The 17,246-nt window shown below is 43.3% G+C and overlaps 2 protein-coding genes across 2 annotated transcripts; both read left to right on the top strand.

The window, feature by feature from the left end:
* The first annotated feature begins 486 nt into the window (after positions 1–486).
* LOC145393538 (uncharacterized) lies at positions 487–2,291 on the top strand. The gene is made up of 2 exons (XM_080267689.1): positions 487–519; positions 1,875–2,291. The coding sequence occupies exons 1-2, from the start codon at positions 511–513 to the stop codon at positions 2,289–2,291; spliced, it is 426 nt and encodes a 141-aa protein (XP_080123815.1). The 5' UTR covers positions 487–510.
* Positions 2,292–3,975: 1,684 nt separating this feature from the next.
* LOC145393537 (uncharacterized) lies at positions 3,976–16,499 on the top strand. Its single transcript, XM_080267688.1, has 3 exons — positions 3,976–4,071; positions 15,054–15,290; positions 15,841–16,499. The coding sequence occupies exons 1-3, from the start codon at positions 3,976–3,978 to the stop codon at positions 16,414–16,416; spliced, it is 909 nt and encodes a 302-aa protein (XP_080123814.1). The 3' UTR covers positions 16,417–16,499.
* The last annotated feature ends 747 nt before the right edge of the window (positions 16,500–17,246 follow it).

Below are 17,246 nucleotides of genomic sequence, written 5' to 3'. Positions count from 1 at the left end.
TCGAAACTGGTTTGGGTTTCCTTTTTATTCAGATTTCTTTAGATGGGGCAAGTTTTGCAGGTTATCAGACTTGGGTTTCTGTGTTTTTCATTATTATTTTTATTATACTAGCCCCTACGACGACTCGGATTTCTGCGTTCTTTTATGGAAGTGAATCATCAAGAAGTCAGAGTAAGCAGTAAGGAAAGCTAATGATGAAGTCAAGCAAGAGTGAAGTTGGCACGTTGGTGGTTATGAAGTCAGTGGAATGAACCGTGGAAGTTAGGGGTCCCAGACAGAGTAGCTGGGAAAGTTACTGATCAAGAATTCAGACAGAGTAAACAAGAGTGAAAATGTCCGGTGGGGTGGTGGTGGTGGGGTCGTCCTCGCGAGGCCGGACCTTCTTCCCACAGGGCGTGTCCGGGCCCCACCCAGCGTGACGTCACACCGCCGCAGCTACATAAGGCGGGTCTCCACGGCCAGGCAGCACAAGCTCTGTACACCGGCTGTTTCTACCCATCCTCTCCCGCCATGAAGTCTGTGAGTATCATCTGCCATTTTCAGATAAGTATAAACCTACCCTTATTCCTCTTGTTTCTCCCACCTGCCTACACTTCATTTTCTTTTGTTGCTTCTACAACCATCCTTCACCTATATCAGTGGCACCAAACCAACAAATAATACTCGTATATCATTAAGATTGAATTACGTAAGAACTCTATATGCCAAGAAGACTGACAAAATCAGCGAAGAGTAAGGAATTACTGAATGACGCAAATGTATATATTTACTGTATTCAGCAGTGGAACAAAGAATTGATGTGTAGCATTTTTGTTCGGAAATAGTATTTTTCAGCAACATACAGTTAAGTTAGGAAAAACTAGGTAGTTATAGCTTAACTAAATTATTCCTTAGGAGTAAGAAAACAGTGCAGTTTAATTTCTGAATTCTGTTTAATGACCAGCGACGATAAAAATCTCTGATCAAGGACCTTGTCACTCCGGTGTGTATGGGCCTTGCGTCACACTACGGTCGGAATCGGACATATTCTGACGCAAATTGTCCGATCATGTAGGTCGGGTAAAAGCTGGAATAAGCACAGTCCCAAGTTCTAGACATTTCGGTTTCCTGTGCCAGACACAGTGAAGGTGACGATAAGAAACGAAATGCCTAGAACGTGGTCATGTGAAGGAGGTGCACGTCTTCCAACATTTACCCCGGCCTGTGCGATCTGACACCTTGCGTCTGAATACGTCCGATTCTGACTTTAATATGACGAGGCTCTCCACTGTTTCCAAGAGAATCATTATGCTTCACAGCCGCCCCCAAATATATTAGTAAGGCATGTTCTGTTAGATCGGCTTGACATTACTAACAAGGAAACGCCATTGATGAATAAGAGAGAGGTCTGCGTTAGTGTTTCAGGACATTAATTTGTGAGGTGTGGAAAATGCTTCTATTTTATTGTTCCATTCATCTTAATCCCTTCAGTCAGAGAAGCCTTATTTATCTTATTCTTGCCATCTGCAGACGATTTATTTAACGTAGGAGCCTACTGGTCGTAACCTTGGCATCTCTTGACCCTAAACTTGACATCTTTCGCTCCTAATCTTTGGACTTTTCTCTCGTAACCTTGGCATCCTTCAGTCCTAACCCTGGAAAAGGAGAATAAATAAAAGTATGGTGGTCTCACAGTTAGGTTACATTAGATAGGTTTTAATTGTGTAATATCCATTGTTCTCGTAAGGCTGCTCAGCAAGACTTATTAGTAACAGTCTTTCGAAATAACGTACCTTTTGTACAATCTGATACAAAATCTAAGCTTAGGAGTGCTCATAGATACGACCTTTAGAATATTGCTCAGGTGAGGATAAACCCCTTCTCCTCTTCTTCAGGTGCTGGTCGTGTTGGCACTGGCCGCGTGTGCCGCTGGTCAGGTGCTGGTGGGTGCCCCCGTGGCCTACCGCGTTCCCTCTCACGACTCCGCCATCATCCAGAGCCACCGTCTGGGAGGCAACTTCGCGTACTCCACCCACGAGGCCCACGCGTACGCCGTGCAGTCCCCCATCATTGGCCAGAGGACCGTGCCTGTGGGTGTGTCTTACGTGCCTGGTACCCCTGTGGTGAAGACTAGTACCCAGGTCGTCACTCATAAGGTGCCCCAGTATGGCGTGGCTTACTCCCAGGTTGCCGCTCTCCCCACAGTTGCTGGAATCACCCCCTACTCTGGCCTCCCCCTCCCCTACGTCCTGGCCCCCGCTACCGCTGAAAAGACCGAAGCTGCTGCGGAGCCTGTGATTGACACTGCATAATTCCTCACAGCACATCTTCACCGCTGTGCTACTTCCTTAACTCCGTTTCCTCCTTTTCAAGCACTCAGCTGCAAAATATCCTTACGACACCTCTCTCTGTCTTCTACTTCCTTCTTGTAACTCTACTTCCCATCTCATTAACGTTTTCTTTAGCTTTCGTTTCCCACACTGTCCTCACTCCCACTTGCTTCCCTCTCTGTCCTCACTCCCATACAGTCCCGTCCTCTCTCTGTTTACCCCCGTCTCTTCTCACATCTGTTATTCATCTTCAGTACTACTCCTTCCCATCTCTTTCCACCCATTTTCCACAGTGCCCCCTCTCTTTCTCTCCTTCTGCTTTCTCGGATCTTAGTGCCTTGTCCTCTTTTCCACATTCGCCTTTCCCCCTCCCTCTCTTTTCCCCCCCCTCTCCTTTCCTACTCTCTACTTGTTTTCCCTCTCTCTTTTCCCTCTCTCTTTTCCCCTCTCTCTTCCTCTTCCTCTCTCCCCCCTCCACACCCATCCTGGCCTGGGTGCTGGAGGTAGGGGCGGGTTCTGGCGAGGTGTAGCGACAGAGCCCAATCTCCCACTTGGGTTGGTCGCTACCTAGTTTACAGTTCCGGTGTACAGACTTGTGATTTATGTTATTATTATTATTATCATCGAGTAAAGCAATTTTGTATAACACGATGGATTATCATTTGACCCACCGCTGCTTCCCGCTGGGATGCTCTTCCTCCTAATTTGAAGTTGTATATCAGAGAGGATGCTCGAGAGTGATGTCGACACGAAGTTTAGTTACCACGGTGCCACAGTTTGTTGAAAGGAAAGAATTTTGCTCACACTTATTTATTTATTTATTTATTTTTTGGTGTGTGTGTGTGTGTGTGTGTGTGTGTGTGTGTGGAAGGGAGGTGCCAGTAAAATAACTTATCTAAATGTGGTTATAATTCCTTTGTTTATCTGATCATATGACTGTGGTATGTAAAGTAAAAATGAGCGGAGCGTGATGGATAAAGATGAAAGAGGAGTATTCAGAGTGAAAGACTGAAACTGGTGAAGCTCGGAAATGAAAATGAGCTTAAGCCAGTGAGGGAGTTAGAGTCAGTGAACTAGGAATACACGGATTTTGGAATTTGTTGACTGCTTTGAGTGAATGTTTGGTCAGGAGTGCTATGAGCTGCGTGTGGTGCTGTGGGAGTAATGGCTAGTAAGATAGGTACAGCTTGTTGGGGTGAGGAGATTGAAAGAGCAGTGAAAGAAGAGAGAAAGGAATGTTTAGGGTAGATGCAAGATAGGAGTTGAAATGAAGGTAAGATGGGATATATCGTAAGAAGCACGTGAGATTAATAAAGAGAACAATGTTAAAAGTAATGTCGTACCTGAAGATGTGACACAAGCAGAGGTGAAGAATGCTGTGAAGTTGTTAAAGAACAGGAAGGCATAAAATGTTGATGAGGTGATATGCGAAGTTGATGAAGTGTAGTGGAGAGAGTGGAATGAAATGTCCGTTGAAGATATGCAAGAAAACTTAAATGAATAGAGTAGCACCAGTGAAGCGGAAGAAGGCTGTGATTGTCTTTGTAGAGCAATAAAGATGATTGTAATGAGTGCAAAATTTATCGTGGTATAAGTGTGCTAAGTGTTACCGGAGAGGTATGTGGACAGAGGCATTGCTAGGTATTTGAAGATGAGGTGGCCAGGGATGACCAAGCCTGAGTATGGGTTGGACCAAGGGGACCTTTCTAGAGCAGGTCGGGAATATACCCCGGAAATTTATCGCAACCACTGGGATGGACAGGCATGTGGTGGGCAGCGCCACCTAGGGTACCCCTCTTGTTACGACACCGTATAAAGAATAACCAGTGAAGTGCGTTTTGTAAGCGCGTGACGAGCGAGCAGACGTCATGTTATCACAATTTCCCTGTTACATACTAGAGCTGATGCCAAAAAACGCAAGTGTTACAACGGAAAATCTTTTATAATTTGGTACCGTAATTGAGGCTTTCACCGATTAGAGCCGCACCCCTTCGGAAAACTCGAGATTCCAAGGGATTCCATCGCCTCTATGGATGAGATTTAGTTGATAAAAAAAATTTTGAATGAATGTATCGCATGCAGAAAGAATTTCAACACTACTTCACATAAAAGTAAAGATGTTAGCTTCTGCTTAGCGTGACCGTCGGGCCCCTCATTTCCAAACTTAACTGAGATTAGACATCGCTCGTTCGTAATAATAACTATAGAGAAGGTATGGAATGAAAACAACAGAATGCCTAGTGAGTGATGAATGGGGATGTGTGGATTAAATATCTTAAACGCCACCTAGTGGAGACAGAATGTGAGAGAGATTATTAGTTTATGGCATTTTTGTGGGTCTCTGAAGAAAAAAAAGTAATATGGAATGATTGTTGAAGGTTTCACGTATGTAAGGTGTGACTGGAAAGCTCTTGAAGGCTATAAAGATGATGGCAGTGAATCATGTGTAAGAGTAGGTAGATGTCTGAGTGAGTGATGAAGTGGTGGAGGGACACAAGGATGTGTGAGGCCCCATGGCTGTTCAAAATACAGTATACATGGATGGGGTTATGAGAGGTTATAACTCGACTTGTGGAGAGAGAGAGAGAGAGAGAGAGAGAGAGAGAGAGAGAGAGAGAGAGAGAGAGAGAGAGAGAGAGGTGAAGGTGGTGGTGAATGGTGAAGGGTGAAGAACCTGCTTGTTGTTACTGAACAGGAACTTTGTAGACTAGTGTAGAATTTTGTGGAGTTTTTGAAAGCTAATGTAGACAGAAGGAAAGTGGTTGTCAGAGAGAGAGAGAGAGAGAGAGAGAAAGGTAACTCTCGGTCTGATATGGAGAGAGTTTGAATTTGTGATCATTAATATCATCTGTTGTGGAAGATATCCAAACCACAAAATAAATAAATAAATTGATAAATAAATTAATAATAAATGAAAAATAAATAGAGAAATGTCAAGTGGTACCGAGAATAGAACGAAGTTAATGCCCTCAGGGTGAAGGGATTGGACTGATGCATATTGTATCATAAACCCCTTCAGCTGGAACAATTTTTTTTTTACTATTTTTGTTACCACCAGACGATATTGTTCAGCTTAAGAATCGGTTTTCCAGTTAGAGGGGGGTTGGATGTAGCTTTCATTAACCTTTTCTACCTGGGTCACACAAAATCTCCCCACCTGAAGAAAATCGTCTAGTAGTAGCAAGAACGAAATGGAACTGATGTTCTGTTGCGGAAGTAATGAAATCTCCACATTTCCTGTACTTAATATTTATGTGATCTTTAGCTTCCCAATCCCTCGAAAGGAAGATGGTGAACCGCAGGAGAAAGGAAGCTTCAGGTTGTAGTCCTCCGGGTTTACGGTTTGGGGTCACAGCAACAATAACAACTCTAATTGCTAGGACTGAACAAAATCTTCCGGTGTTAACTAAAAAAAAATATTACTGTGTACATAGAAAGGATTACTCGGGATAGATCTTGGAAACCTTTGAGTGCCTGGATTTCTCTAAGCAGCGAAGGTAAAGTAGTTTCATAACCAGTGTAATTGTATAGCTACATTAAGAAAATTATATTCTTTATTTATCATTCAATACAAACTCCAACACTGGTCGCCGAAAGCCATTGAGGAAGAGGGGCAACAACCCTGCAACATTTAAGTCAGTGCACCTCAAATTACCAGTTTTCTGTTACGGTTCAAACAGTTCGTTTTCTTCCAGGTTGAATTGGTTTTACGAAATGGAGTACTCTTCCAGCTTTTACTCGCCCCAAAGGATTGGACAGTTTGCATCAGAATATGTACGGTTCTCTCTCTTTATTTATTTATTTGTTCTTGGAGGGAAGAACCTTGTGGGCTTCTGGCCTTTTGTTCCTTCTTCCTTGCATTAAAAAGAAAAACCTGACTTCACTGATACGAGGCCATAAGGTTGGTGCGAAATCTAACTCTGAAATTAACAACCTTGGCTCCCGAGATGTTTTTTTTTTTTCTCATTTAGATATAGATGAGAAACGGCGGTGCACCAGATAAATGCTTGATGTAGGATCATATTTCCTTAATGATTTTGTACGATCGTTCTACCCCAAGCATGCATCAGTGAGTCTCTTTGCTCTCATGGCCTTCGGTGACAGTGTTCTTCAGAGTATTGTACCTTGCAGTGGATGGTTAAAAAAAGGATCTGATTAAATAAATGCGACAGAAAGCAGCTAAACAGTGGATGGCTAATAAGGACTCTAAATGAATGAATGGACAGAAAACGGCTTTATAGTGCACGATTCATGAAGAATCTAAACAGAAAACGGCTTTACAGTGTCCACTAGAGAACTTGCTCCTAAATACGGAATGTCATCTCCTAATTATCACCACCTAATTATTATTATTATTATTATTATTATTATTATTATTATTTACTATAGCTCAGGATAGACTTTGAGGAAGGAACAGTCAGATGCAGCATTAATTAATCCGTTTAAGCAAAAATCCTTCCAAAGCCGAGAACTCGAAATATCGCCTGTTTGTAGCAAGATTACAATAGTACGAGTATAAAAAGTACGTCATTAGGCTGATGGAATGACACTTCAGTATGATGGATTCGTTTTCATTTCTTTCTTGCTCCCTGCTGACGATGTTATTTAGCTCAGGCGGGACCTATCGAACTGGAGGGGGTTAGTTACAGTCGATACAGCCTTCGTTAACCCCCTCACTACCAAGGCTCTCTATTAACCTCCATGAAATCGTCTGGTATTACCGGTAGTTGATATGCATTCTTGGGCCGGTCAGACTGTAGGAGAAAGTTTGTTAAAGCCTCTTTCCTCGTCATCCAGAAAGTGCAGTTGGGGACCTGTATGTAACATTGACTGTTGTGGATCGTATTGACAAGACTGATGCGGCAAAAAACTAATTGTCTGGCATAAATCCTTCTGTTCGATGACGCATTTTTCACTTTATTCTTACTGTTTCTAGATGATTTTATTGGGCTTACGAGAGAATTTTCGAACTGATACAGCCCAGCCTTCATTAGCTTCATTTTTGCCAGAGATCCTTCCTAAATTGAACAAATATCGTCTGGTGGCAGCAAGAACGCAACCCAAAATGTCATCGGACTGAAGGGGTTAATGGCCATTGTGCGGTCGATAGGCATTGCTATAAACCTTCTTAATAACACACACACACACACACACACACACACACACACACACACACACACACACACACACACACACACACACACACATGGCGTCTTCAGGTTGCGATGAGTTGCCTTTATTGTTTTTTTCTTTCTACCTCTGGACTGTTTTGTTTAACCTAAGAATTACCTTTATTAGAGACTGGGTTGATGGAATTCTTATCTTTATCTCTCTAGTTAAAAGGCCTTTTGAAAATTGACCCAAATCCTCCGGAGATAACGGGAGTAAAAATAAAAGGAACGTACTTGGACTGAAGGGGTTGACTGTTGAGTGTAGCTAGTATTTACAGTTTTAGGGCCGGTCAGACTCTCGGACAAAGTATGTGGCAGGGTGAGACAGGGTGTGTGGTATGGTGAGGCAAGATGACAGCCAGAGACAGTTATAGGGTGGTGGGGCAGGGTGGGGCGGGGCGTAGCAGGAAGTCAGTGTGAGACAGTTTTGGGGTGGTGAGACAGGGTGAGGCAGTGTGGGATAGAGTGAGGCAGGGTTGGTAGGGTGAGGCAAGGTAAGAGAGTAAGATAGGGTGGGGCAAGGTGGGTGAGAGGGACAGTATTGAGGGGGAGTAAGACGGGGTGAGGCTGTTTGGTAGTGTGAAACAAAGTGGGAAAGGGTGGCGAGACACTGTGAGAGGGAGAGACAAGGTAAGGCAGGGTGAGGTAGGCTGAGACAAGGTGAAACAGGATTAGACAGTTTGAGACAGGGTGGAGAGTGAAATAGTGTGAGGCAGAGTAAGACACTAAGAGCGTGAGAAAGAGTGAGGCACGGTAGGGTGAAGCAGTGTGGGATGCCTGACAGGGTGAGGCAAGGTAAGGCAGGGTAAGATAGGGTAAGATAGGGCGAAACAGTGTAAAAAAAGGGTGAGGCAGGGTAAGGCAGAGTGGGACAGGATGAGGAAGTGCAAGGCAGGGAGAGGCAGGGTAAGGCAGGGTAAGACAGAGTAAGGTAAGACAATGTGAAAAAAAAGTCAAGCAGGATGATGTTGAGTGGGGTAGGGTTCGACAGGATGAGGAAGTGCAAAGCAGGGTAAGGCAGGGTGAGGCAGGGCGGGGCAGGGTGTAAGAGGCGTAGTAGCAGGAGGGGCGGGGCTATTGGAGGGGCAAGAGAAGTGCGTGGGCATGACGATATAAGGACAACACTGTGCCCTCCCTCTACACACCGCTCCCTACGCAGTCGCCATGAACACCGCCGTAAGTAACACATTTTTGAGTAATTCTCCGTTATAATTAGCTTTTGTTTTGACGTTATTTTTTGTCATTAAGTGTGTGGGCATGACAGGACAAGGATAAAAACCCGCCTCTCCCTCACCACAACGATCCCTATACGGTTACCATGAGCACCTTCGTGAGTATCATGGCTTCATACGATTTCTCGTGATTTCTCGTTTCAAGTAGCCTTTTCTAGTGCTCTTTTTTGTCATTCAGTCACAAGGAAATTACAACATGTGGACACGACAATTTAGGGACGATCGCTGTATCTTCGTTACCATGTCGACCTCTACACAGTCACCATGAACATATTTTTAATCTTGGTGAAATCGTCTGGCAGTATTTGTGCAAGTCCGCGTGAGGTCAAGTGGAGGACCAGCCCTACTCATCGAAGAGAGAGCGATAGCCTTAATTAACCCCTTCTCATGCTCACCATGCAGAATCAGAAAGGGGTATCGGTAGTGGCAACAGGTCTAGTGAGTAGTGCAAGTGATAATGGGAATGTTGGATTGCATATCTGTGTTTCGGAGTATTTACCCCATTGCTGTGAACCTAGAGGGTGAGAAAATGTTCAAGCTTACAAAGGACATACCTTCAGCGCTCACTTTAAATATCTGCCATAGATTGAGCTCTGACCTAGACGACAGACTCCTACCCATAGATCACAATACAAGTACGATCAGTATGTTCACTCCAGTTATAACTCGATCGATTTTGAAACGCATACCTGATATTCTGAAATGCTGGGTGGGATTTGAATATCGCATCGTTGGGTTTCGAGAGTCATTGCTCACTGTACTCGTATGTTTTTTTTTTTTTTTTTTTTTTCCCCCGTTAAGAAGTCGACCATTATTTATGTCCGCGGCTGTAAACGCATATCGGGAGGCGAAACCGGTAATGACTGAAACACTATGGCTTCCGTCTGTCAGCAGAGAGAGAGAGAGAGAGAGAGAGAGAGAGAGAGAGAGAGAGAGAATAAAAATAACTATTGAAGGAGCTACAGAATGTTTGGTGAGCTTTAGTCATAGAGGTATTTATAAACCCCTTCAGTACGATGATTCTTTTGTGGTATATTTCTTCTGCAACCACATGCTCAGTTAAGTGTAGAAGTGCCCCTACTAGAGAAAAAGAAAAGTTAATGAAGACTTCGTCTAACCTGTTCAGTTGGAAAAGATGCCGAATTAAATAAACAGGAAGTGGCAAGAAAAGATTATAGATAAGTCTTCGGACTGAAGGAGTTAAAAAGTTATTGATGAGTATCTTAAGCTCTTTCCGTTTATATATATATATACGAGTATGTATATAACACTGACAGTAGGTCGAATAAAATGGAAAATCGTCATCCTTAAAGAAAAAAAAAAAAACGATAATTATTGTCAGCCTTAAAGACCTGAGAACACTCGATATACACTGACCTAAACCTTCTCCTTTTTGGCTGCTAAAGGTGTTTAATATAAGTCGTAAATAAGAGAATCGCGTGTCGTTGCGCTGGTCTGGAAGAGGATGGTGGGATGAAACTGCCGTGGGTAAAAACTGACCTTGATGGCTTCCCACCTTCAGGCTGGTCTTGAGAACACGCCATCACTTCGAGAGATAATCACAAAGTCAAGACGGAAACTGGAAGACTGAGTTAGCTTGGGCTGAAGAGTTCAACATAATTTCAGATAATGCGTTCGTAACTATTACATATTTGTGCTGGAAAAACAGGAGCTATGAAGATCCTAATTTGTCCCTTCTGTAAAGACGTCGAATACAACTTGGAAGTGGAAAAAACAAAAATCTGCTTACGAATCAACGTTTTAAGAAAGACACGCAACATTCTCCACTGTCATTCACTTCTCCTTCTCCCAGCATAAATCTTAGCTGTGCTAGATAGCTAATCGTGTTTGTTTTTATGAGTCTTTCGTTAATGTTCCCTTGGCAAAATGAAGTTGATTATATCACTTTCACTTTAACCTTACAAAGATCCTTAACTTCTCTCAGCTGAATTGAAGATCAAGAGTACGAGTTGTCAGAGTGGACTGTTCATTCAACCAAGAACCAAAGAAACTTATTCCTACGTCATAACTGTCTCATGCAAGCACGGATTATTGTTCAGTTTGTGGGAGTGGCCCAGTCCTGTCAAATGAAAACAAACCGACTACAGGAAGCCAGCCGCATTCTTGGCGTGTTCAAGGAATGTACAGTATGTGTAGTAAAGATGCGCTAACCCCCCCCCCCTTTTTTTTTTTTCTAGGAAGCATTGTGAAAAAGCCAGCATGCGATGCGTCGTGAACCAGTCCCAGCCTGGGCAAAAAGCAGAGCCCGGAGGGTGTGGCCAGGGTAAACAAAGGTCGGGATTCATAGAGACTTAAGATCAAATTCCCGTCGCAACTAAGATTTGTCATCGCAAGGAAAGCAAGAAGACATGGGAAGGTGCTGCCTGTCCCTGCTTTGTCCATTCTGCCAAGACGATCCTTAGTTACGACCGGGAATTGATCGTAAGCTTGTGTGCGAATCAGCGTCGTAGAGGCATGGAAAGAATCTGTATTGTTTTTTTCTTGCCCATCCTAGAAGAAAAAAAAAATTACTTATCGCTAGTTGTTGATGGTATATTTGTTTGTGAATGACGTCCTAAGACAAGAAACAGGAAAACACTGCTCTGCCCATTCTACAAAAACGAGCCATACTTACGACAGGATTGTAAGATTGTTTTTAAATTAGCATCGTAAAATAAGAGACAGTGAAGGGTTGCTCTTGTCCTTTGTGCAAAAACTGGCCATAGTTGCAAGGGATTAATGGTAAGTCTTGGATGGAACCTGCTCTTCCCTCTCCTTACCCTTCCCCACAAAGACACTTCCTACTTACGTCAGGCAGTTGATGATACGTGTGCAATTGAACGCTTTTAACCTGAGCCCCCAGCTGTCCAGGCCTACCCGGTTCGGCAGTGACCATGTAGGGCAGTGTGGGAGGTGCCGGACCTGACTCCCATGTGGGAGGTTACCAGCTCAAGGTCGTCGCGTAAACCGCTTCACTCCGGACACGACTTTCTTACTTTGCTCAACTTAGCAGAGACTTTCAAACGGAGGCAGATAAAGCTTGATTAAATCCCTTGAGTATGAGAGGCCTTCCTAAATCTGTATAAACTCGTATGGTAACAGCAAAAATTAAATAAAAAACAGGCGTCACCTGGATTCGCGGGATTAAGATCTGGGGACTCAAAAAAAAAAAAAAAAATCACGAAAAGAGTCTCCGTAGTAGTTTAATATTGGTATGAATTATTTTTTGTCTTACCCATGTCACTCTTACCCGTACAATAATAGTCTTCTCTTAACCAATATTTGTATTTGCAGGAAAGACAAGAGAGGTGGGAATATGCGACATTGTTCTTCCCACAGTAACAAAGCTTAAGAGTGATACGTAAATGATCATACGTTTGTTTAGTGTAGATGAAAATGTTAACAAAGAATTTTAAACGCTACTTAGTCTGAATTAACTTTCTGAATACTACCCTCGCAATTGGACACGCTTGCCATTTATCGTTGCAAAAGCTCTCGAAATTATTAAATCAGGGAAAAGCCGCCGATAAATAAAAATGTAAAAATAATTGCTGGAAAATCTGCAAGCGTAACTGCCAAGAAAAGCACCCAACAAACATCCCCCCAGACTGCAACACGCAACCATCACTTTGCAAATCGAGGTCCTTCTTTCATATCTAGCCAAGAACAGATCGTGGTAGAGAGACCCTGTCCAAAGGTCCCATGGTTGGTCCGGGAATCGAACCCAAGATTTCATGGTTAAGGAATTCTACAGGAAATTGTGTGTGTGTGTGTGTGTGTGTGTGTGTGTGTGTGTGTGTGTGTGTGTGTGTGTGTGTGTGTGTTTGTTATTTAATCCCAATAAGCATAGAGAACCCGGCCTTGAAACTTGCCCCACAGCCGCACCCTCACCCACGCACGCCCAGATCTGGTATTTCTCTTATTTTCGTGGCCATAGGAGGTTTGCTAACGTATCTGCGTAACTGACAAGGATAGCACCCATCACACATTCCCTAGATTACGATATGCAGCCGTCTGTTTGCAAGTGTAGATCCCTAATTCAGTTCCAGGTACGACCAGAGTGAGGTAAAGAAACTCCATCCCAGGTCGTCAAAGGGTGGTGTCTGATTTTGGTTTGTCAGTCGCACAAATAGACAGATAAATCCAACTCAGACTGTTTTTAATATGATGACGACTGAGGATAGTGAGGATGATGATGATGATGATGATTGGAAGGACAGTGACGACGTGGCGACGACGACGACGACGACAAAAATGCAGATGCACATGATGATAATGATGCTTCAGGTTGAAAATAGCAACTACAACAATAAAAATGACAATGACGATGACGACGATAAAAACGACAGTGGCTGACGATGAAGATGATGACGATGACGATGATGAAGATGCTGATGTTAATGATGATTCTGGTTTAGCTTCCCCGTGCCCGAATGAATCAGTGAAGGCCAAGGTCGCGACAATTATACCCACCCTCAAAAAAAAAAAAAAAAAAAAAAAAAAAAAAACTGCCTCTCACCTGTTGGGATGGCGTTGGTTTCACTGCTGTTGTTAAGCCATTCAGTACGATGACGGCTTTTATTCACGATACCTGCCGACGATTTTATTCACCCCGATGATGATGATGATGATGATGATGATGATGATGATGATGATGATGATAATAATAATAATAATAATAATAATAATAATGATACTGCTACTACTACTACTACTACTACTACTACTACTACTGCTACAACTACTACTGCTACTACTACTACTTCTACTACTACTACTACTGCTACTACCAATAATAATAATAATAACCTGCATTCTCACCTGTCAGTATGGCACTGATTTCACTATTGTTGTTTGTCCATTCAATACGATGACGTTTGTTTTCTTGCTTCCACAGGACAATTTTGCATAACCCTGCAGCAGCTCCCTCGTAGTAAAGGGGTTAGAAACAATAGATGACATTTATTTAGTTCGTGTCACCGCCAGACGATTTTATTCAGCCAGAGGATCAACGCAGTCAGGGGAAATTGGGCTAGAGAGAACTTTAAATTTCTTCTTCAGTACGATTACTTTTTATTAATTTCTTGCAATCGGGGGACGACTTTTTTCTGTTTAGGGTCGGAAATAATCTCCATTAAATCCCTCCAGTAAAACAGATCTCTCCTGAGCTAAAGAAATCGTCTGGAGGAAGCAAAGAATAAAATATTTTAAATTAAAATGATCACAGGAAATTATGTAAACCCTTTTTAGTACAATAGGATTTTTCTTAATTATAAAATAATCTAACGGAAAGAGAATAAAATTTAACAGAAAATCAAAGTAAATGTTGCACATTAACTGCTTTACTAAGAATGGGTTTGAAAAAAAAGATCACAGGGAATATTACTGTACAGGTAGATTCTAGCCCATTACGACGAACATATTTTTCCTAAGACAGAATTAAATAGTCTGACGGTAACAAAAATAAAAGAAAAAAAAAACACGCGATTGTACTGAGGGAGTCTAGAGTATTAATAAGAAGCAAACCACAGTATCATGTAAGAAGTAAGATATTTTTTATTTTCCTGTTATTTGGATGAATAAAATCGTCTGGCGTTATCAAAGAACATAATAAAAGCCATCATCGCTCCAGCAGGGTAAACAATAGGATGAAACAAATGCCATGGCAGCTGGTGAGAAGGAAGCTTTTTTAGTTTTCCCCTCCCTTCCCGCCTTTTTTTTTTTTTTTTTTTTTTGGCATGCAGGCGGGGAAGACTATCGACCTTGGCCTTCGTGATTCACCAGGGCAAGAGGAGGCTGAACCAGAATTATAACATCCCCATTATCAGTTATTTTGTATGTGTTGTTTGGAAGAGCAGCGGAAATGGGGTTATTGGGGGGAGCGTGCAGTGGATCGAGTGGATAGGTGGACAGGATGGGAGGTAACATGATTCGCAAAGGATGTGGAGTAAAAAAGTCTGGTAATTATGGGATAGAGGAGAGTGTGTTTAGGTGGTATGGTCATGTGGAGAGAATGAATGTTAACAGGGTGGCGAAAGCGTGTATGTGAGTGATTTAGAAGGTAGGAGAAAGCGTGGTAGGAAAGGTGGATGGATATGGTAATGAGTGTGTGGCCGAGCTAGGTATGGAAGCTGATGAGGTTGAGAGGTGACAGGGGAAGAAGGTGGTTGGTTGAATTATATATGAGCGAGCACATGACGAGGGTATGACACCATTTTCATTAGCCTGATAGTTGACGGATTGACTCGTGTTTGGGGGATGAACGACAGACAGTAGACAGACAAAAGATAGATGCCACAAGATTACGTTTAAGTTATCACTGCCTTTTCTCTCTCCCGCAGACACAGCTACTTCCGCTCCTGGTGTGTGCTTGTGTGGGGGTGCAGAGGGCGTGGGGGCGTGACGGGGTGGTGTACGCAGCCGCTCCCCAGGAGAGAGGGGCCTACGCCGTCGGAACACCAGGGGGGCGCTACAACTACGGCTACAACACGGGGGACGGCATCGCGAAGGTGGAGGTGCGGCAGCCTGATGGATCCGTCGTAGGGTCCTATCGGTACTTCGACCCCAGCGGCAAGCAGGTATTGTAGACATAACTCCGTATTTCTGGCGGCATAGGAGGCTTCGTTGCGCCTTTTCGTTAGCTATTTATTTTTTCTTATTAAAGTTTATCATCTCTTTTGTGTTACTTGTGTTATGTTAGTTTCCTTTAATACTGTAACAGAGTTCAGGAGTAATGTGCAGATTAAATCACTGAAGATGCTTTACGAATTCTTTTGTCACCTCGCTGATTCACAAACAAATGATAATATGCAAGCTATCCGTTTATATTATGATGTGCAGGCTGTACTTGTTTTACTAGAACTTGGTTTAAAACTGCCATCTCCCCATCATGACTGCCGAGGTTTAATGCTAGATTAATTCTAGGCAATGCATCTAGTCATGATGTGCCAGGGAAAGAGTGTAGAGCTGCAGTACAATCTTATTTGCCACCGAGCTACATGAAAATAGGTTGCAGAGGGACAGAAGTCTGGGCCAAGTATAGTCTCAAGTTTCTACACTCGGCTGTGTGACGTAAGGTACAGATAACATGATTGGCTGTAAGCGTACTGACCACATCTTCCCCGGCAGGTGGTTCGCTCCTATATAGCCGATAATAAGGGCTTCCGTGTACTGGGGAACGACCTGCCCATCAGCCCCGACACCCCAGTCTCCAAGATTGCTGGAGCTCCTGCATTTACCGGTGCTGTCGAGGGCACCGATGAGTTCGAGATTCCTCCCCCGCTGAATCCCTCTGCTCTTACGACATACCAGCAGCTGCACTTCCCGGCACAGCAGAAGCAACATCTCGAGGCGTACCGTAGGCAGCAGCAACAGTTACAGCGGCAGAGGGAGCAGCTGCGACTTCAACAGGAGAAACTGGCAGCACTACAGAGGGAGCTGGAGGCCCAGCAAACGAGGCAGCAGTCATACTACCGACCCAACTACTACTATCCAAACACACCGAACCAGCTTTCCGGCGGCTACACCTCCCCTTACTATTACTATCAGGACCAGGTGGACTTCGATTTCCCTGCAGGGTTTGCTTACACTGGTCTGCCGATCATCAAGGCGTCTCCACCGAGGATCAAATACCCGAAGTCTACGTATATTATCGGACAAGCCACAGTTGAATCCCTCCGTGAATGGAAACGTCGCAATGGTTAGAGTCCAATCTGAGAGTCTCACATTACAAATCTTAGTACACGTCTGAGATTTCCTCTTCTTCTTCCTCCCCCTTCCCCTTCTCCTTCTCCTTCACCTCCTCCTCCTCTTCTCATTTTTAAAGTTTCCAGCAAATGTTGGGAAGTAATCAGCTAGTTTGGCTTTTATTTTGTTTCCCAAAGTACAGAAACATCCACTGTATCGTGACCAACCTAAAATGGGATTCTTTAAGAGGAAGTATGGCGTCACTGATTTAATTTAATGTGTTTTATCTTGTAGTAGTTAGGATTAAACGCAACAGATGACACTGCTGGTATTTTTTTTTCATTCAGTATTTTTATCTTGTAACGGGTAAGGTGAAATTGATTATAAAGCTGGCATGATTTTGCATTAAGTTTTTTGTATCCTGTAACTGGTAGAGTGAAGTTCAAGAGATATTACACAGCCGGTATGGTTATGCATTTTTGACTATTTTGTAACAGGTATGATGATGACTACTGGCGTAAAATAAAGTGTGGTTGAGTGTACACTACTTGGTAATCCTGCTGTTGTCATTAAGAAGCCTCCGTGTCGTGGATGGGACGTGGGTGGACAGGACGGTGGTGGTGGTGGTGGCGGTCTTAGGGGTCACAGGTGGTGGGTCAGGGGTCACTTATGCTTCCCCTCCTGTCCAGCCATTCCACTAGGGACAGGGGGCAGGTAGGGGTTGAATATGGCTTAAAATACTCTCCCATACCAGGTTATTGGTTTCTGTGAGTCCTGTAAACCAGTCAGTAAGTCCTCTCTTTTACACGCTAATGTTATTTTCTTTACACATACTTAAATCGATACCA

The sequence above is a fragment of the Coenobita brevimanus genome, chromosome 24 (assembly GCF_032717465.1).
Source record: "Coenobita brevimanus isolate Jiangsu-jjx chromosome 24, ASM3271746v2, whole genome shotgun sequence".
Classification (NCBI taxonomy): domain Eukaryota; kingdom Metazoa; phylum Arthropoda; class Malacostraca; order Decapoda; family Coenobitidae; genus Coenobita; species Coenobita brevimanus.
The sequence above is the reverse complement of the archived record's forward strand: the minus strand, read 5'-3'. Positions and strand labels throughout refer to the sequence as shown.